The 20,619-nt window shown below is 43.5% G+C and overlaps 1 protein-coding gene across 1 annotated transcript in view; it reads left to right on the top strand.

The window, feature by feature from the left end:
• Nucleotides 1–17,128, top strand: part of Cog3 (component of oligomeric golgi complex 3) — a 59,248-nt gene extending 42,120 nt beyond the window's left edge. The window contains exons 20-23 of the mRNA XM_036199069.1: nucleotides 6,104–6,179; nucleotides 10,334–10,461; nucleotides 11,203–11,301; nucleotides 15,391–17,128. Coding sequence (XP_036054962.1) covers nucleotides 6,104–6,179; nucleotides 10,334–10,461; nucleotides 11,203–11,301; nucleotides 15,391–15,420 — 333 coding nt within the window. The 3' untranslated portion in view covers nucleotides 15,421–17,128. The remainder of the gene's footprint in view (nucleotides 1–6,103; nucleotides 6,180–10,333; nucleotides 10,462–11,202; nucleotides 11,302–15,390) is intronic.
• The last annotated feature ends 3,491 nt before the right edge of the window (nucleotides 17,129–20,619 follow it).

The raw sequence follows: 20,619 nt of genomic DNA, 5'->3' as shown, positions 1-20,619 counted from the left end.
CTATATAAGAATATATAAAGCAATATATATTATAACATATATGTTCTTCTGGTCCAATTTTCTGCCTGTCTTAACTGTTCTGTTGACTCGATAGAATACCCTCAAAAAAGCTAATGAAGGGAGGAGGTTCAAGGTTACAGTCCATCATGACAGAGAAGACATCGCACTGTATGCAGAGGCAGCTGGTCACATTGTGTCTGCAGTCAAGAAGCAGAGAGTGAAGATTACTTGTGCTCAGCTCTCACTTTCTTTTTCAGATAGTCTAGGATCCCAGCCCAGGGAATGGTACTATCCACAATGAGTAGGTCTTTCCACATCAGTTAACTCAGTTAAGGTAACTCCTCACAGGCATGTCCAGAGGCCAGTCTCTCAAGTGATTCTCAATTCCATCAAGTTGAAAAGTAAAAATAACCATCACATTGCCCCTGGAAAAACAACTTTTTCTCAAAAAATATAGCTGACCCAAGAGAATAAATACTGTGGTAAATGTTGAGATAGATATATGTATGAAAATACTTGGTTCAAATTATTTTCTTTAAGGCTTTAAGAACTGCAATACATTTTTCTTATTTTATACTACTATGGTATACATGTTGCTTGAAACTATTAAATAGGACTTTGAGTCCTTGTAGGTGTAGGAAAAGTATAGGACTGTTTTAGTTAGGGTTTCTATTGCTGTGAAGAGACACTGTGGCCATGACAACTCCTTATAAAGGAAAACATTTAATTGGGACTGGCTTAAAGTTTCAGAGGTTTAGTCCATTATCTTCATAGGTAGGAAGCATGGTGGCAGGCAGACATGGTGCTGGAGAAGGAGCTGAGGGTTCTTTATCTTGATCCTCCGAGAACAGGACGTGAACTGTGACAGTGGAAGTAGCTTGAGGATAGGAGACCTCAAAGACCACCACTACAGTGGTCTTTCCTCCAGCAAGGCCACACTTACTCCAACAAAGCCACACCTCCTAGTAATGCTGCTTCCTATGGGGGCCATTTCCTTCCAAACCACATTCCACTCCTGCCCCATAGGCTTGTAGCCCTATCATAATGCAGAGATGCATTTGCATTTAGTCCAACTTCAAAAGTCCCCATAGTCTCATATAACAATCCCAAACTTATTTAAAAGTCTAAAGTTCAAAGTCTCTTCTGAGAGTCATAACTGTAATCCCCTATAAAATCAAAATAAAAAAACAGATCACATATTTCCAATATGTACTGGCACAGGATATACTTTACCATTCCAAAACGTAGGGAATGAGGAAATACTGGACCCCAAAGCAAGACTGAAAATCAGCTGGGCAAATTCCAAACTCTGCATCTCCATGTCTGATGTCAAAACACTCCTTAGATCTCCAACTCCTTTCAGCTTTGTTGACTGCAACACACTTCTTTCTCTTGGGCTGGTTCCATCCCCTGTTAGCAACTTTCCTTGGCAGGTTTCCCATAGCTCTGGCATCTCTAATATCTTGGGGTCTCCAATGTAATCCACACTTCAACTTCACAGCTTCACCCAATGGCCTCTCTAGGCCTCCATTCAGAGACACTCCTGACACATGCCTGGCCTTAGCAGCTTACTTTAGTCATGGAGAAAGGTTCCATAACTTCTTATTTCTTTCCTTGACCCTAAAGCCGGAACCACATGGCTGAAGCTGCCAAGTTCTGCTTTTGCTGGGGCTGGAACATGGCCCCTCATTTAATTACATTGTTAAACAGCCTTCAGTTTTCCATCATTTCCTTTACTGCCTGAGCTTGGCTGTTCTGGAATTTGCTGGCTTCAAACTCAGAGATCCTGTCTCTGCTTCAGGAGTGCTGGGATTAAAGGTGTGGACCACACCCAGCTCTAAGATTTTCTTTAAACTTAGCTGGGTGGGATCTTGCCCTGAGGTCCCTTTATCTCACTTCTTAATCTGTTTATCTCCTTGAATATAGGACTTAGTTCCATTCCACTTCTTGGTGTTCCTTTTCTCTTCAAATTGTAGATTTCGTATTTTTTTCCTTGCTCAGTTTGCACTTTTTCTTTATACATCTTCATTACAGTCAACACCCATAACCACAGGACAGAGTCTATACTAGACTTTTCTGAGATTTCATCTTCCAAACTAAATTAATCCAAATCTCTTCACTTTAGCCTCAGGCATGCTCTTTGGACATGGGCAAAAAGAAAACCTCTTGAGCCAGGCACCCACAGTTCAAATCACACTCAGCACCACTGTCTTCCATGCTCCTACTAGTATGGCCCGTTAAGCAGCACTTAAAGCATTCAGCTGCTTTTCTAATCCACAGTCCCAAGGTCCATCCATAGTCCTTCAAACAAAAGCATGATCAAACCTATTACAATAATACCCAAGTCCCTGGTACCAATTTCCGTCTTAGTTAGGGTTTCTATTTCTGTGAAGAGACACCATGACCATGGCAACTCTTATAAAGGAAAGCATGTAATCGAGGCCTTGCTTACAGTTTCTAAGGGTTAATCCACTATCGTCATGGCAGGGCATGGTGGCATGCAGGCAGACATCTTGATCCCAGGCAATAGGAAGAGAACTGTCTCACCAGGCGTGGTTTGAGCATCTGAGACCTCAAAGCCCACCTCCATCCACAGTGACACAGTTCCTCCAGCAAGGCCATGCCTACTCCAACAAAGCCACACCTCCTAACAGGCCACTCCCTATGGGGGCCATTTCCTTTCAAACCACTACAGTGACTTGGAGTTGGGTGAGCTGTGTGGGCCTGGACCCTTGTCTGCCACCTCCCAACTGAAATTACCAGCAAGGCGGTGGCTTCCAGTCTCCCTCTCAAGCCTCTTGCTGAAAGCTGCAGCAACCATCCGCGCTATCTGAGGCTGTCATGAGGACTGCATAAGACAGTGTGTAAGGATTTTTGTGATTGTAAAGCTCCTCAGAAAAGCTATAGTAAAAGAAGATGGAACTGAACTGAAGTTTTTTTTTTTAATCAGGAAAGTATAAATCAGGGCATTCTGAAGGAGCTTTCTGTTTTCCATCATTTATATGCGCAATATATGAACATATATATATATATATATATATATATATGTATATATGACTGCACTGTAGTATTTCCTTCTGGTGGAGCTGTCCTTTGCTAAAACTCACAGGCAAAAGCTTTCCATTTTTTTGTTTGATAAAATTTTGTAAGTATATTTTTATCATTCCCTCTGAAATATTGTTAGTTTCCTTGGTATGTATAAGTTAAGATTTTTCTTTTCTTTCTTTTTTTTTTTTTTAGATTTATTTATTTATTATGTATACAGCATGTATGACTGCAGACCAGAAGAGGGTACCAGATCTCATTACAGGTGGTTGTGAGCCACCATGTAGTTGCTGGGAATTGAACTCAGGACCTCTGGAAGAGCAGTCAGTGCTCTTAACCTCTGAGCCATCTCTCCAGCCCAAGATTTTTCTTAATGTAGTACATATAGTAGAATTTGACCATATAAATTTAATTCTTGCAGTCAAGAAATTGTAACCTGGTAGGGAAATCCAGATATAAACTGCATCAACATTAAAGTGCGTATAGCAGTGAGGTAGGGGAGCGTGGTCTGCACTCATCTCCAGGCTCTGTAAGAGATGAGTTGGTTGAGGAAAGCTCTTCTTCCTTTCTGTCTCTGGCCTTCTTTGTTAGGAGGGATTGCTTCTGCAGAGCTAGGGGAACTTCTGAAGAAACGAGCCTTGATTTGACTTAACGAGAAGTGAATTATGCAGATAGTAAACAGGGTGAATGTAGAAGTCTCTGTGGTTTTAAACAAACAGCTGGCCAGGCATGGTGGCACACACTGAGGGAGGACATGGTGGTGTGAGTAAGAATGGCCCCCATAAGCTCATAAATTGGAATGTTTAGTCACCAGGAGTGGCACTATTGGAAAGGATTAGAAGGATTAGGAGTTGTGGCCTTATTGATGGGTGTGGCCTTGCTGGAGGAAGTGTGGCTCTGGGGGTGGGCTTTGAGGTCTCAAAAGCCCACACCAGATTCAGTGTCTTGCTCTCTCTGCTTGCTGTCTGTGGATCAGGATGTGGCTCACAGCTCCTTCTCTAGTGCCATGTCTGCCTGCCTGCCACCATGTCCCACAATGATGATCATGGACTAACCCTTTGAAACTGTAAGCAAGGCCCCAGGTAAATGCTTTCTTCATAAGAGTTGCTGAGGTCATGGTGTTGCTTCAGAGCAACAGAAACCCTAACTAAAAATGGAGGAAGACCGTGGATCCAGTCTCAGCCTGGGTTACAGAGTGCGCTTCAGGCCCACCTGATCTATATAGTATGATGCTGTTGTTTTTCTTTTTTAAAAAAGCCCAAGTTAAGTTATTAGAGAATTAGTGAGATCCTAGAGCAGTCAGTGGAGTAGTAGTCAGCAGTGGTTATTATTAAAACAAAACTTTCGGGGCTAGAAAAAGGTCTAGAGCATAGCTACTAGAAAAAGTTATGGACATTGTGTTCCCATTTTTATAAGTGAATACGCGAGTATATTTACACGGGAAAGTTCATTTTTCCATTAGCACTGTCTAATTTATAATAATGTATGTAATTTATTTTAATTAATTTATATGTACTTATTTGCGACAAGGTCTCATGTAGCCCTGGCTAGTCTAGGACTCACAATATAGACCAGTTTGGCCTGGAATTCACAGAAATGTGGGTTCCTCTGCCTCCTGAGTGCTGGGATTAAAGGTATGTGCCACCACATTTAGCCATTTATAATTTATTTTTAAAAGCTGCATTTCAACAATAGAAATAAAGCATGAAGAAATTGAGTGGAAGGGGGTAGAGATGAGGTGTGCAATGGGGCCATCAGAGCAAAGGTCTGGATTTTTCTAGAGTAGAAGTAGAGACAAGGCAGAACTAGAGAGAAGGTAAAGGAGACCTCAGTTAATGTTTGGATGCTGCTCTGCCTGCCCTTTGTCAGAATAGTTTGCCCTTATGGGAAAGTTGGAGTTAATGTTTCAGTCTTTCTAGTGGTTTGGACCTTTGCCCCATGTCTATCTATTAAAAAGTAGTTCATGTACTGGGCGGTGGTACATGCCTTTAATCCTAGCACTCAGGAGGCAGAGGCAGGCAGATCTCTGAGTTCGAGGCTAGCTGATCTACAGAGTGAGTTCTAGGACAGCTACACCGAGAAACCCTGTCTCAAGCCAACCCCCACCCCCCAAAAAAAGTAGTTTATGTTTATTCCTGTCGAGTTTCCTATCTAACACCTAGGTTGACATATTTGTATTTATTTCTTCTGCTGCTTCAGCAGAATGAAAAATATAAAAGTGGCTTCTAAGTCTGTATCTTCAGCATATATTGGCCAAGTATGCCTTGCAATGGTACTTGAAAACCTTGGGTTTTTTGTTGTGTGTTGAGATAGGGTCTCACTATGTAGCCCAGGCTGGCTTCAAACTCTTGTACTTTATTCCTTAGCTTCCCAGATGCTGACTCTGCAGGTGCATCTACCATGCCCAACTGAAATTCTTGTGTGTGTGTGTGTGTATGTGTGTGTGTGTGTGTGTGTGTGTGTGTGTGTGTGTGTCTTTGTGTCTATGTGCCTGTGTCTGTGAGAATGAATGCCATTTGTGTGCATTCCTAGAAGAGAACATCCTGCCCCAGAAGCTGGAATTACAGGTGTAAACTCCAGGTCTCGTCTAGCCTGGTTGCTGTTTGTTTTAATGACATTTTCTATGCCTATGAAGGGGGAAAGTCCTTGTGAGGAGCTTCTCATGCAGTTATGGGTGACCCTTTCCCAATGATAATGACTCAGTATTAGCACAGTGGTCTTTCTAGGAGGGATTGGGTTTTTTTGGTGAAATTCTTTCAGAGATTCCTGTCCTGAAAGGTCTTAGGCAGAATGCTTGATAGGTTATTGTTGTTTTGTTTTTGTTTGTTTTTCTTCCCAGAATAACACATGCTTTAAAATCACAAGAGTTTTATTTAAAAAAAAAAAAAAAAAGTCCAGCTATAAAAGTTTGTGAGGGTCTATGCAGTTTTGCTAGGATTGTGTATGGGATTACCAGTATGCTGTATTTAATAGGTTTAAATAGTGCTGTGTATTGAGAGCAGTTCTTGTTTATTTGCCATTGATGAAATGAAACCTCTGCTTTTATTTCCTCTACTAGGTGTCAGCATTAAAAACCATGGCCAGTCAGGGAGGCCCCAAATACACCCTCTCACAGCAGCCTTGGGCTCAACCAGGTATCCGGATTTTACTTTCTTGGAATTCTTCTTTTAGGATGTTCCTAATTTGGGTATGTGTAGCCCTCTCTGTGACATCTGGGACATGGGTTCCTGCTTGCTTTGGGTTACTAGATGTGGGGTAAAGCCAGATTCAGCTTGGGGATGACAGGGCTGACTTGGCCAGCACTGCTTGCATCTGACAAACGTTCATTTCCAGAGGGGAGGAGGTTTGGAAGTTTGCTCAGTTAAAAACAAAGCATGACTTCTTCCGTGGTGCTTTGAGTCCGCGGACTTGGTGCACTCTCTGTTGCTGGGTTTGAGCTTCCGCAGGAACATGGTGCCATGCCACACAGGAGTGATGAAGGGAATGCACTCATTTTCAGCACTCGAAGAAATGTTGGGCCACTAGTTTCTTCCTTATTTTTCTCCAAGTTACATCCTCTGTTGACAGTTTAGAGTGTTTGGGGAAAATGTGTAAAAATGAAGGAGTCAGCTGGATTTGGCAGTAGTTCACTGCCTTACTTGCCATTCACTTGAGATATTTCCAGTCACTCTCTTCCATGAATGTAAATTTTTTATGCTAAAGGCTTTTCCTTTTTGACAGGTGGAGGGGGTCTCCAGTGTTAGGCACTACACATTTAGAGTCACACCCCTTTGGGTTATTTTTAGCACATTTTTAAATGACATTTTCAGTTACCATTAGCCAGAATAAATTTTGTTACATTATATTTCTGGCCATCCCATGACCCATATTTTGAAATTGAGATGGTGGTGAAGATGTACACATCTTCCTAAGAGACAGTGCTAGCTACTTCTTACTCCAACTTCAGATTAACCCAAAGCATTTATGACTAAAAACCCTGAGATGGGACAGATCCAATCAGAATGTTTAGATGACATTAAAATTTGACCTGTGAGAAGTGTGAAGTGAAAAGTACCTCTTATTCTCTACTGCAAACCAGGCCTTCTCCCACAGGTAACCACCATTATAACCCTCCCCAAACTGTATGGACTTTAAACATCACCTGCATGCAACTGTACCATCCCTATTCAAAGGAAAGGCAGACCTAACAGACGTGGCACTCTTACTCCACAGAAAAGCAATGGTATTATAAAGGTGATTCCAGTTAGGTACCTGCAGCTGCCAGTCCCTACGGACAGGAAGCCAGAGGCAGTCTTTGGATCTCTCAAGAAGCAGACCTCCAACTTAGAAAGACGCTGTTCCTTCACCACTGTCTCAATTTCAAAATATGGGTCATGGGATGGCCAGAAATATAATGTAACAAAATTTATTCTGGCTAATGGTAACTGAAAATGTCATTTAAAAATGTGCTAAAATTAACCCAAAGGGATGTGTCTCTAAATGTCTAGTGCCTAACACTGGAGACCTCCTCTACCTGCCAAAAAGAAAAAGCCTTTAGCATAAAAAAATTAGATAGCTTACTTGGGTGGTGGTGCACACCTTTAATTCCAGCACTCAGGAGGCAAAGCCAGGCAGATCTCTGTGAGTTTGAGGCCAACCTGGTCTACAGAGTGAGATCCAGGGTAGGCACCAAAACTACACAGAGAAACCCTGTCTGGAAAAACCCAAAACAACTCCCCTCTCACCCCCAATTAGAATGTAGCCAGCTCTCAGTTGTTTTTGGAGGGAGACAGTTTTGTCTCAAGGTCCTTTGTGTGTGCAATGAAGATGTGCTTCTGCGCATGTGGTGACCATGGCGGAGACAGTGCATCTATCTTTCCATTGTGTCAAACACTTGTCTCGTATCTGAGAGTGACAGTGTTTACAAACAAAACATGGCCAGTGGGGTGGGGGACACCTTTAATCCCAGTACTTGGAGTTTGAGGCCAGCCTCAGCCTGGTCCACAGAGCAAGTTTCAGGCCAGCCAGGGCTACACAGAGAAACCCTGTGTTGAAAAACAGAAACAAACAGACAGGCAGACAACAACAGAAACGGAAGCGTATTTGATAGAGTAGCCTATTGTCCAAAGGCAGTCAATCTTCCACTGCCAATGTTGGAATTCTAATTGCTGGCTGCCGACCCCTCACAGTTAGGGCACACAGCAGTCCCTAGGCAGCGTGGTCTTGGGGTCGTTCTCTTGAATTCATTTTAGCCTTTGGCTTAAGGTCTTAGTCTCTTACAGTGCTTATTTAGAAGTAGGAGCTGGATTGTATTTGGAGTGTTCATGTAAATGGAACTCTGAGGGACAATACATCTTTCTTAAAATAGAGAACATTGGCAAGCAGGCATAGCATGTTAATGCAGCCAAGCCCAGGCACCCAGTGCATCGATGACTGTAGCTCTTTCCTTTCTGGAAAGGTCCTTTCTCTTGAAGTAGGGCCTGTAATTTTTCTCAAAAGGTATTCTAACAGTTCCATGTTGGGGGTATCGTGGCTTCATTTGTACCCAAATTACCATTAGTAAAGCATTAGATAACAAGATAGATTGGAACAGGGCTTTCTGTTTTGTTATTTAGTGTATTATTCTTCCCTGATGGGATTGGTCACTATCTTGTAAATATGTCTTTTGCCCCTTCAGCCACCTTGGAAGTATGGGGTTGGTTTTCATGGTCTGTAGTGAGTAACACCCTCACTTCAATGTTAGAGAGATTTATGAGCCTCTTGAGGTGGATAAGGGAGAGCAGTCTAGAAACTGTTGGGCCTTCTGCCCTAAGCTCAGGTTCTGGGGAGGTTATGTCATGTGTTATAAATTAAATGTCAATTTGTTAACTGAAGCCAGGAGATCATCTGTTTGGTGGGTAGTGGGTTCACTAGCCTCTGCACCTACTTTGTGGTTACTGAGAGCTTTGAGGTCTGATTTAGTGACCCCGAAAGTATTTCAGTGATGATGGAGCCAGAACCCAGGGAGGAAGGACCTTGAAGGAGACTTCCTTTATTTAACGAAAAATGAGCAATTCCTGAGAGCATTGACATTCCTACCATGTTTTTGCCTAAACTTCCGTCAATTAAACGTTTTTTACATGATATAAAAATTGCCCCGATTCTCTGTGTATGTAAACTAGTCCTCTTGAAGATAACGGTGGCTGTAGCATCTTTCCCCGAGTTGTTTGTATATATACACCAGCACACACAGCTGCAGTAGTCCCCATGAGATTGTATCATTGTCCTCCTTACCATCTTTCCCCGAGTTTTTTGTATATATACACCAGCACACACAGGCTGCAGTAGTCCCCATGAGATTGTATCATCCTCCTTATCTTTCACTAAGATGGAACACAAGGCTCTTGTTCTGCAGCTCTTTGATCCCGGGGTGTCCTACTGTGGGTACATAGAACACCTAACCACCCCGTGATCCTTCAGTCATTTTGCTAATGACTGTAGTTAATGTTTCAGTTAGGGTCCCATGTGCTCTGTAGTAAATTATATATATATGTGTGCTCTCTGGATTGCAAGCGTGCACCATCGAGTCTGGCTTGGAGTTTTTTCTTTCACTTGTTTTCCTTTGAATATTTTTTATGTTAACCAAAGGATGTTGGAGTTTGTTTACTTATTTTTCTATGCTTTGTCAACATGGAAATCTAAATCCTTTTACCAGTATTTCATTGGTTTAATTTGTATTGAATTTTGAGTGAGGTTGAGCATTTTAGAAATTGTGAATCATCTTTTCCTCTTAAATATTTCATGCAGATGGCTGACTACACTTATTTCCACATAGCCCTTCCAGATGCTACACTTGGGGTGCATAGATCTTTACTTAAAAACATGTGGAATTTATTTTCTGTCTGGCCCAGAAGTTTAAGAATGTAATAAGTGGGTACATAGTCATCTTCACCATGTGTAGATAAGCATCTTCTGAATGGGCCTGGGTCAGCTCTGCACATGGAGAGGCTTGTTTCTTACTAACTCACGCCTACTGTTTCTCTACAAATAATGTAACGTTCTAAACCTCATCTTTTACCTCCACATTCCAAAGGCACAAATTTCAGAGCCTGCGAACGTCCTGAATGATGCTGGGGGATCTTCTGGCTGCATTAGTTCTTGGGTTTTGAGTTTGTATGTAGCATCAATAACAAGATGTAGGGAACAGATTCTTTGGGAAAATAAAGATTTTGGGGAAAAAAATCTTTGATAATTTTTTCTATTTCCCTCTAAATTAAAATGGAAATTTTTCTTTTTCTTTGTAACACTAACAAGGGTAATTTCTTTTCAGCAAAGATCAATGACCTTGTGGCCACTGCTTACAAGACAATAAAAACGAAGCTGCCTCTGACATTGAGAAGCATGTCACTGTACTTGTCCAATAAGGACACCGAGTTCATCTTGTTTAAGCCTGTTAGGGTGAGTGGTGTGGTAGCTTGTTGGTTGGTGACTAAAATGTGCTTTCTTCTTGTCATTTTCTCTTCCTACAGACATGTCAGAATGTTATTGATGTTAATGCTTTCTGTGATCTTAGAGGCTCCAAAGCCTACGTCTGTCTGCTTCTATCTTATTCCTTGCTCACTTCCTCTTAAGTTTTTTATTAATTTTGAAAGTAGAAATGAATAAATAAGCAAAAAAAACCCAATCAGATCTGCACTTTGCACTGTGACCCAATACTTGGGAGAGCAGCATTTCAGGATTTATGCCCCATTTTACTGGGGAGTAGAGGAAATAAATGACTTGTAACAGCCACCAAGGGATTAAGTGTCAGAGTAGATTTAAGACTCATAACTTCCAGTTCGTGTTGAGTTCACAGCTTTACCCAAGGCATTGGTTGATTTTTTTTTAAGTGTATTTTATGTGTCTTGAAACTTTATTATCTTTTGTGTAAGAAATTGCCAAAGACTTATTATGCTCTGGGGGGATAAGATATATGAGAATTTAATGTTTCCAGAAATTATCTGATAAGTCTTCATCAGGTTGTGCTAGCATGTAAAATATTAAAGTACAAATTATATGTCTTTGGTAATCTCATAAAAATATATTTCCTCTACTCATTTTGGTGAGAACTGGGATGATTTAATACTGGTAGCGTTTCTTGTTTATGACGTGTGCATATATCCCCTGGGCTGCCTAACACGGTCTCTCCTTCTTTCTAAGAATAACATTCAGCAAGTCTACCAGAAGTTCCATGCCCTGCTAAAGGAAGAGTTCAGCCCTGAAGACATCCAGATCATTGCTTGCCCCTCCATGGAACAGGTATCCACAGACTGCAGGCCTCTGAGTCTTTAGGCCCCTTATTTATTTCCCTTGAGCAGATAACATTTGAGCACTTCTACATTGTTTTGTTTTGGTGAGTAAGAACTCAGACTTTGAATTGTGTCTAACTCTGGGGAACGGTTTTAGAGTTTGAGTTTCTTGTTTAATCCATTCTGATAATGGATGACCTGTTTGTGAAAGACTCGGTGCATCAGCTTGCCAAATCACTCTGTTCCAAACACAGGCCAGCACACAAGTGCTTGAAATGGAACTTATTTTAGCAATTAGAATCGATGTTGGACCTGTCTTGTGTGGTTTTTCTTCATTCTAAATTTCAAAATCTAAATTAGAGCTCAGTTTGTGTCAGCATTCATTTCATTATTCAATTCAGCCAGGAAATTTTGACCAGACTCCTGTTATGCAGTAGGGGTAGATTGGCGTTTGGAGAATAACTCATTTCTTGCCTTCAGGACTAGAGAGTCTCAGGAATGGTCAGGTTAGTGGTCAGGAGAGCTCAGAGAAGTGTGAGGAGAGGTTGGGGAGGATGTGAGACCACCAGTGTAGATACTTCTAGGAATATTATTACTGTAACAGGGAAAAAAGCTGTGGGGAGAATTGTATTCTTCTTTAGTGACATGCAGTTCATACACCACAAAATTCTCCTGCTAAAATGTAGAGCGCAGTAGTTTTCAGTATGTTTACAAGACAGCCGTCACTAGCATCTGACTCTGGAACGTTTTCAGTACAGTTCCCTTAGAGCCCTCACAGCTCACAGTCACCAGCCTCCCTCTCCCCGGGGCTCTCCCTTCATCTCTCTGGATTTGCTTGTTCTGGCCATTTCATCGTGTGGCGTCGTGCACTGGCTTTCCTAACTGGGGTCTGTCACTCAGCGCACCTTCAAGGCTCACACATTTTGCAGCATGTGGTTTTCAATTTTTTTTTTTAGATTTACTTTTTAAATTTTTAAAATTATTTGTGTATGTCTGGGTCTCTGTGTGGGTGTGCAGGTGTCTGTGGAGGCCAGAAGAGGGTGATTGGGTCGCCTCAAGTTGAAGTGGTGTTTGTGAGCTACAGAATGTGGGTGCTGGGAACTAAACTTGGATCCTCCACAAGAGCAGCAAGTGCTCTTAACCACTGAACCATCTCTCCCAGCCTTCTTTTCCCTTCCTCCCTCCCTCCCTCCCTCCCTCCCTCCCTCCCTTCCTTCCTTCCTTCCTTCCTTCCTTCCTTCCTTCCTTCCTCACTTCCTGCTTCCCTCCTTCCTTTCTTCCTTCCCTCCTTCATTCCTCCCAGCTGTGTATGTGAATAGTTGGGGTCATATTGGGAAAAGTTACTGGTGTTACTAGTGTCCTACAGTCAAAACTTTAATTTTTTTTCCCTTTCTTTTGACACAAGGTTTCCTCTGTGTAGCTCTGGCTTTCCTGGAAATGGCTCTGTAGACCAGGATGGCCTCAAACTCAGAGATCCACATGCCTCTGCCTCCCGAGTGCTGTGATTAAAGGCGAGCGAGTTCCACCACCACCTAGTTAAAATTTTAAACTTTTAAAAATTGTTTTTAAGTGTGTGTGTGTGTGTGTGTGTGTGTGTACGAGTGCCTATAGAGGCCATGGGTGTTGGATCCTCTGGGGTTACGAGTGGTTGTGAGCCATCTGATGTGGGTACTGGGAATAGAACTCAGGTCTTCTGGAAGAGCAGTCTGTGCTATTAGTCACTGAGTCTTCTCTCTAGCCTCTAAATTTAAAATAAGTCACTTGAAATGCCCATTTAGGCTTACTGTAATATTTAGAAAGTTTCCCCACTTTGATTTATTTTTCCTTATTTTTGTAGTATTTTTAAATTACCTTTTTTTGTGTGCGTGCGCACATCACAGCATGTATGTGGAGTGCAGAGGACAACTTAGGCAAGACAGTCCTTTTATTGTGTGGTCTTGGGGATCACACCTAGGTCCTCGGGTTTGGTGACAGGCACCTTTTACCCACTGAGCCACCTCGCTGGCCTTAATTTTGCCTTTGAATTATATAAAATATCTTGTCGTTCCCAAGTCAGAATTGTGGAACAGGGTGAATGTTCTGTTTTCTAGTGCTGTTCTGGGGGGTGTTGCGTAGAGAATGTGTCTCAGAAGCAATTAGTGTAGTGTAGTGTAGTATTAGTGTAGAAGTGTAGTGCAGTGCAGTGTGGTAGTGCAGTGTGGTAGTGTAGTGTAGTAGTGTAGTGTAGTAGTGTAGTGTAGTGTAGTAGTGCAGTGTAGTGTAGTAGTGTCATGTAGTAGTGTAGGTTAGTAGTGTAGTGTAGTAGTGCAGTGTAGTAGTATAGTGTAGTAGTGCAGTGTTGTGTAGTGCAGTGTAGCAGAGCAGAGCAGTAGACAGAGAAGGTCAGCGGTGTTAGAGGAAGTCTAAATGTGTGGCACGGATGTGGGGTGCTGGTCACAGTGCTTTCTGTCTGAGCGAAAGGAGTAATAGTGGAGGAGGATGAGAGGTTTGAGGATGAAGGCTTGGTCAACTGTAGTGGTTAGGAATCGGAATCTTAGCTGTCTAATTGTCTGTATTCTGTAGTCGTTGGGAATTGCTTGGGACTAGGTGTGGAGTAGCTGGATGATCAGAGTCAGTTGTATTACTCAGTCCTCCATCACTGTGACAGACAGAGCCTGTTTGGGGCATAGCTGGTGGGCTCCAGTCCATGCTTGGTTGACCTCATTGCTTCTGGGCCATTTGAGGCAGCTGTGGTAGAAGCATGTGGTAGAAGCAGTTGAGCTGCTCTCTGCTTGTGGCCAAGAAGCAAAAAGGAAGAGGAAGGAGCTGGTCTCCTCTCTCAGAGACTTGAGACTTCCTTGTGGGCCCCATTCCTTATAAGTTCAGCCACCTCTTTGGCACTAAGTGGCTTGGGACCAAGCTTTGGACAAATGGGCCTTTGGGGAGCATTCCAGAACCAAATGGCAGCTCCAGCAGGTAGCAGAAAAGACACAGGAATGATGGAAGAAGCTCCTTTGCATCCTTTACCCCATTCCTGACTTCTCTGATGGTTTTAACCTCTTACTTTTAGCTTCCCTCCAGCCCTTCCTTTGAGAGGAAGTGGGAATGTTGCTTGGTGCTCCTCAATACAAAAGGAAACCTCCTTAAGCTACTCTGCCTGGTGGTTAGGAGGGTCCCTTGAAGACTGATGATTGCATGTTTCTTTCACACAGCTGGTTTCAGGGTTTGCATTCCTAGCAGGAACCGCCCAGGGGATTTTGTCTCCTTTCTCCTACAAGTACACAGTTGTAGAGAAGATGAAGTGACTACTAATAACCAGAGCAGCTACCATGTAGAAGGGGAGTCAGCTGTTTACTGCAGGTCTCCATGGCCTGGGGGACCACAGAGGTCTGGCTGTGGAGTCTCCGGCCTCCATCACCTATTGGCACATTGCCTGAATGACAAGTCTCTTACCTGTAAGGAAAAGAGTTAGTGTGTAAGCCAGAACTCATCTAGCACTGAAAAAGTCACCTGAAGGCTGGAGGTGACGCTCAGTTGGTTGCTTTCCTCAAGTGCAGGAGGCCCTGGGGTCAGTCTCCAGCACCACAGGAACCCTGCAGCCCTGCAGAGTGCCTGCCCCTAACCTGAACACCTGGGAGGGGGGATCAGAGAGCGAAGCTCACCTTCAGCTAGCTAGTGAGTCTGAGGCTAGCCCAAACAACATGAGTCTCTGCCCTTTTTTAAAGATCATTTAAATTCCAGTACTAAGGAAGCTGAGACAGGGGGATGTTGAGTTTAGGGCTAGCCTGGGCTATCTATACCTTGCACAAATAAACAAAACTAATAAAATCATCATGTAAAGAATTCAGCTTACAGTGGTGCTTTCCAAATCACTGGGTAGAAAACAGTGGCAGTAGTGTGTGTCCTTGTCTTCCGTCTTCTGTGTTTGTGGAGTGCTTTGCCATTGCCTTTATTGTATACTGTCAGTGACGGGGGGATTTGGCAGTGGAGTGTAACTCCCTGCCGGGCCTCCCATGGCTGTCAAAATCTCAGGCTTTTTCTTTCCTCGTGCTTTTGGGACTGGAGACTGAGGGTGAAAGTCCATAGAGCAACTAACACAGGCCTCTCTGTTGCTTTTCAGCTGAACCTCCTGCTGTCAGTTTCTAAATAGTACCATTGGACCATGCGTGTCAACGGTCTGTCCCATGGGAGAGACCTGAGGAGTCCTGCAGCCGCAAAGATGCCCAAGACCCCTATGTGGGATGGCTCCTGAGAAACACGGGTGTGCTGCTCAATGCTGCCTGCAGGAGGAAACCCGAGTGAGGCAGAAGACTGAAATGCCAAAGATTGACAGCAGGGGTAGCTGCCTCATCGAGACCGTCTCCAGAAATGGAGAGGCCTAAGAGGTGGCCACGGGTTCACAGTGAAACGTTCCTTCACAGAGATCGTGCAATAAAAGTGGGTTACAATAAATAGTGTAAAGGACTTCATAGGAACTCAGCTAACTGGAAAGCTGCTGGTCACAATTGCTCCTGTGGACACTGCGAGGCATTAGCCACCAGGCAGTCCGCGGTGACTGCTACTTGGAAAATCTTACTTCTCTATCCTGATGCAGTGCTTCTCCCTGCCGTCTTGAGGTTGAGCTGGGAGTAGATTGGTTGCTTCCAAGAAGACCTCTTGCTTTTCCTAGACTCAGGCTATCCTCTTCCTGTGGTCTCGATGTGAGGCAGTGGCAATAAGGCAAGGCCTCATGTGAGGTCCTGAACTGCATTCTCCCCACTAGACAGGTGTGTCTCAGGTATCGGATCTTCCCAGTATGGGCACAGTGTGTGAGGAGGAGTCACCAGTGATGGGCTCTTAAGTCGGGCACATCCTGGAGAGAGGGAAGTCTCTGAGGAGTGGGTCTCAGGTGTGGAGCTTAGTTGCTGGCCTTCTGTTGGCCTTGGTTGCAGTCAGTCTTTATAAAGCGAATACTCTTTGGTTGCCTATGTTATACTAGACACCAGCTTTCTGGGATCCTCAGTCCTGCCACAGCCAAATACCTAAGTGTGGCAAACACTGCCCATACCTTAAATAGGACACCAGTCAAGGGTCAAAGGACTATAAGCATCCCTGAACTTTCCTACAGATTCCTCTTTGAATTCGAGATTGGATTGGCTTAGACCCTGGTGTTACAGTAGATGTAGCCTTGTAAATTGCTTCTTCGGTTACTCACATTGTAGACTTGAGGGTGCGACAGGCTGAGGGCTCTGAAGTAGGGAAGGTGGAGAGACAGGAGCAACTTCCTGCACAGTGTGCATGTCGGTGACCCGTCCTGATGCAACAGGCCACTTGTTTTCAACCCAGTTTAAATTGGTGGTGGACGTTGCTTGGTAGAGCATATTACTCTCTATTTTGGGAAACTCAAAGGTAAGAGGGTCCATATTTTTCTTTGCTATGAAATGAATGAGTTAGGGAGATTGTACTTACTATATTAGTACATGTCTAATGTGACAAACTGTAATATCCAGTTCTGTGTATTATATGTACATTTGGTGTTCAGATAGCCTTTCCAAAGAAGTGAGGGCGTAATTGTTGTACAGCACTGTGACTCAGTAGTCTGATGTACAGAGCAGGACGTGATCTCCTGGAGACACTTGTTCTTGGGATTTGATTTTTTATTTCTGAAAACACTCAATACCTTACCAAGTACTGGGAAGGTGGTACTGATCCAGTTTGTTTGCTGGATGAATATCTGTTTAAATCTGTACAGTTTCAAGCGTTTACTTATACAGAGTGTACATACTTTGAAATAATTAATTTAAATGCTTTATATTATTTAGCTAGAAATTGCTGTTTTTAATAAATAAATTTTTAAAAATAAAGATCTTTGCTTCCTACTTTGTTGTCATGTGTTTAGTATGCATGTGGACTCTTTAAGAATAGACGTGTCTATAAGAAATAGTACCTGCGTTCCCTTATCTAGTTCTGCCCAGGGCAACATCTCACAAGCTGTGGGTGAGTTCCCTTATCAAGTTCTGCTCAATGGTAACATCTCACAAGCTGTGGGTGAGTTCCCTTATCTAGTTCTGCTCAGGGTAACATCTCACAAGCTGTGGGTAAGTTCCCCTTATCAAATTCTGTTCATTGGTAACATCTCACAAGCTGTGGGGTTCACTATAACCAGTTTTTGACATCAGTGCCCTCTGCTAATCTTAGCTTTCCCTAGCTCTCCTGTGTAGTAACTATTGTGAAATGACATTTTAATCTCTCTTTTTAGTTTTCTTGAGACAGTGTTTCTCTGTGTAGCCCTGGCAGTCCTGGAACTTGCTTTGTAGACCAGGCTGGCCTCAAACTCAGGTCTGCTTGCCTTGGCTTCCCAGGTGCTGGGAGGTGTGCACCACACCCAGCGTCGGAGATATCTTAATGGTTTACTAGTTAGAAGTGGGGTTCATCTTCTGTTACTATAGCATACCTGAGATAAGTCAACTTACAAACACAGAAAGTTCATTTTGGCTCATGGTTTTGGTTCCAGGCATGATGAATTGGTCAGAGACTAGTCCTATTTTATAGTCTGGAGAATAATCTACTATAGCTACTCTTGGTTTCAAACGAGTGAGTTATTAATTATATAGCATGCACAAGTAGCAAGAGCAGATAGAAGCCTCTGATAATCAGCATCGTCAAATCAGGCACTCCTGATGTCCAGCACAAACTGGATCAGTCTGATGGAGAGCAGACAAAGGAAACCTCATCACAGTGGACTTCCAACAGCCAGTGGAAATCAAGTAGGGTCGCTAACCTGAGCTTTCTCTTCCTGGATGAGCATCCAGCTGCCCCGTCCCAGGCAGGCATTTTTATACACGGGATACAACAATAACCCCTGCTAGAAAGGCTTCACTTTTTGCTTTCTTCCCTGCCCCTGTCACAGATTGGGGGGGTGTGGTGGTGTCACCTCACTGGGCCATCAACTCACCCAGAACAGTTTGGGGGACTCTTGACATAAACATGCTGAGATGAGGGAGGGCTTGCACAGCGCATGACAGTATAATCACAGTACAATGTGTATTACAGTCCCCATTGCTTTGGGGCCTGTGGTGAGCTGCATGCCATGGCAGGGGGAGCATGGTACAGCGAAGATGCCCCTGTAAGGTTAGGAATCAAAAAAGGAAGTCAAGGATGTGTGTGTGTCTGGGTCCTCTAACCCCTTCAAAGGCCCACCTCCCACCAGTCCCGCTATGTTTGGTAGCACTAGGGGCTGAAGAATAAGTATTTGGGAGATACTCCAGATTGGAGTTAGAGAGAAGGTTTTTTTTTTTTTTTTTAAATTGTAAAACTGCCAATTTCCCAAGTACTGTCAGCACAGATGGTTGCATTGAAATTAAGTAGTGTTGTAATAACAATACACACAAATTTGTATTTTCTGCCTGGTTTAACAACCCCAGATCTTTAAGTTCTCCCCTGTTGATACCTTAAAATTATAGGATATAGGTCAATCTTTTAAAGGGGGCTGTTGGTTAAAGTAGAGGTTCTCAACTTGTGGGTTTCGACCCCTTTGGCAAACCACTGTCTCCAAAAATATTTACATTATGATTCATAACAGTAACAGAATTACAGTTATGAAGTAGCAACAAGAATAATTTTTTGGTTGGGGGTCACCACAACATGAGGGACTGTATTATTAAAGGGTCAAAGCATTAAGGTTGAGAACCGCTGGGTTAGAGGGACCTGGAGATGGTGGTGGACCCTATTCAGGACAGAGGGACTTGGATTTTCCCCTCTGGGGGTGCTTTCTGTTTTCTGGGTTGATTTTGATTGAGACAGGGTTTCACTATATAGCCGAGGCGGGCCTCCTCTTCAATAGTCATCATAGAGGGGTGGAACAGGTGCATGCTACCACACCTTGCTGCAGTGGGAACCTTTGTGGAAAGGGTGAGGCCGGTAGAAGCCAGCGCAGAGGCATCCGTTTATACAGTCACCCAACCAAGGCCTTATTTTCCCTTAAAAAAACAACAACTAAAGAGACATTTTCCATCTACACAAATAGAGCTCACGACTAGTCATCTGCAGTGTTTGAATTCAGATACAAAGCATGCCCGCCTCATAAGTGAGCTCCCTTTCCCAGAGCAAACCATGAAGTGTTCAGCATGTAGGGTCCAGAGTTTTCTATGTATACTTTAAGACAGATTTTCTTACCAGATTGGGCTCTTTTACACACTTAAGTTTTAGTTAGTGTGTAGAACCACACAGTAGTTGGCTGAAGTGTTTTCAAGTTGTACTTAAAACATTTTGCTCCGACATATTTTAGCATCAGTCTCTTAAAGAGTAAAAATGTCCCTTTGCAAGTCCCAGTATTATCACATCTACAAAACAAATTTGGTATCTAATATGTAGTCTATATGCCAATTTACTTACTGCCCCTCTACAATCTTACAGATTTTCCAAAGTCCGTATTTGCACATTTTACTTGGTTGTCATAGTTCTTCAGCACCGCCCCCCCCCCTTGTACGTGCCTGTGTGTGGTATACATGTGTGTGTATGCACATGCTTGCATTTGTGTGTGGAGACCCAAACTTACCTCAAGAGCCTTCCTTAATCACTCTCCATCTTAGGTGTTGAGGCAGGGTCTCCCACCTGAACCCAGAGCTCCCTGATTGGGTGGTCTAGCCATTCAGTTTGCCTGGGGCATCCTTTCCTGCTTCCCGAGTGCTGGGATTATAGTTGGGCCAGGACATCTGCTCGGTGTTTCTGTGAGTGCTGGAGATCTGAACTCAGTTCCTCAGGCTTGCCTGGTAACCACTTGACCTATTTCCCCTGCCCTTCTTCAGTTCCTTTTGATCTGATCACCTCAACTTCTTTGGTGACAACACCTTCCTCCCTCCCTCCCTCCCCTCCTCCCTCCCTCTCTCCCTCCCTCCCTCCCTCTCTCCCTCCCCCCTCTCCCTCTCATCCTCCCTCCTCTCTCCCTCCCTCCCTTCCTTCAACTTCTGTTTTAAAGAGGCTAGCTATCGTACATAATAATCCAAAGTCTGGGTTTTCCTGAGTTTTCCCATTAGTAAATTAGATACTCTAAAGTTATAGTATACATGGTCTTCCCAAATACACGAAATGTTAGCTAAGGCAGACATGCACTTGGCCATAACAGACTGAACAGTACCCCCTCTCCAGCACAACAGGTTGCCAGGATCTACAGCTGTGGTGACGGCTCCATACCCCACATCTTCATCGGAACAGAGGCAATGTCGGAAGACCCTGACAAGTGTGTGGGGTCCTGAGGCAAAAGGAGTGATTATTTTGGGTCATGGCTTCAGCCCATACTTGCTTGGTTCCGTCTCTTTGGGCCTATGGTGGGCTGAGTGTCATGGTGGGAAATGAATGATGTAGCAAAACT

The sequence above is a fragment of the Onychomys torridus genome, chromosome 9 (assembly GCF_903995425.1).
Source record: "Onychomys torridus chromosome 9, mOncTor1.1, whole genome shotgun sequence".
Classification (NCBI taxonomy): Eukaryota; Metazoa; Chordata; class Mammalia; order Rodentia; family Cricetidae; genus Onychomys; species Onychomys torridus.
The sequence above is the reverse complement of the archived record's forward strand: the minus strand, read 5'-3'. Positions and strand labels throughout refer to the sequence as shown.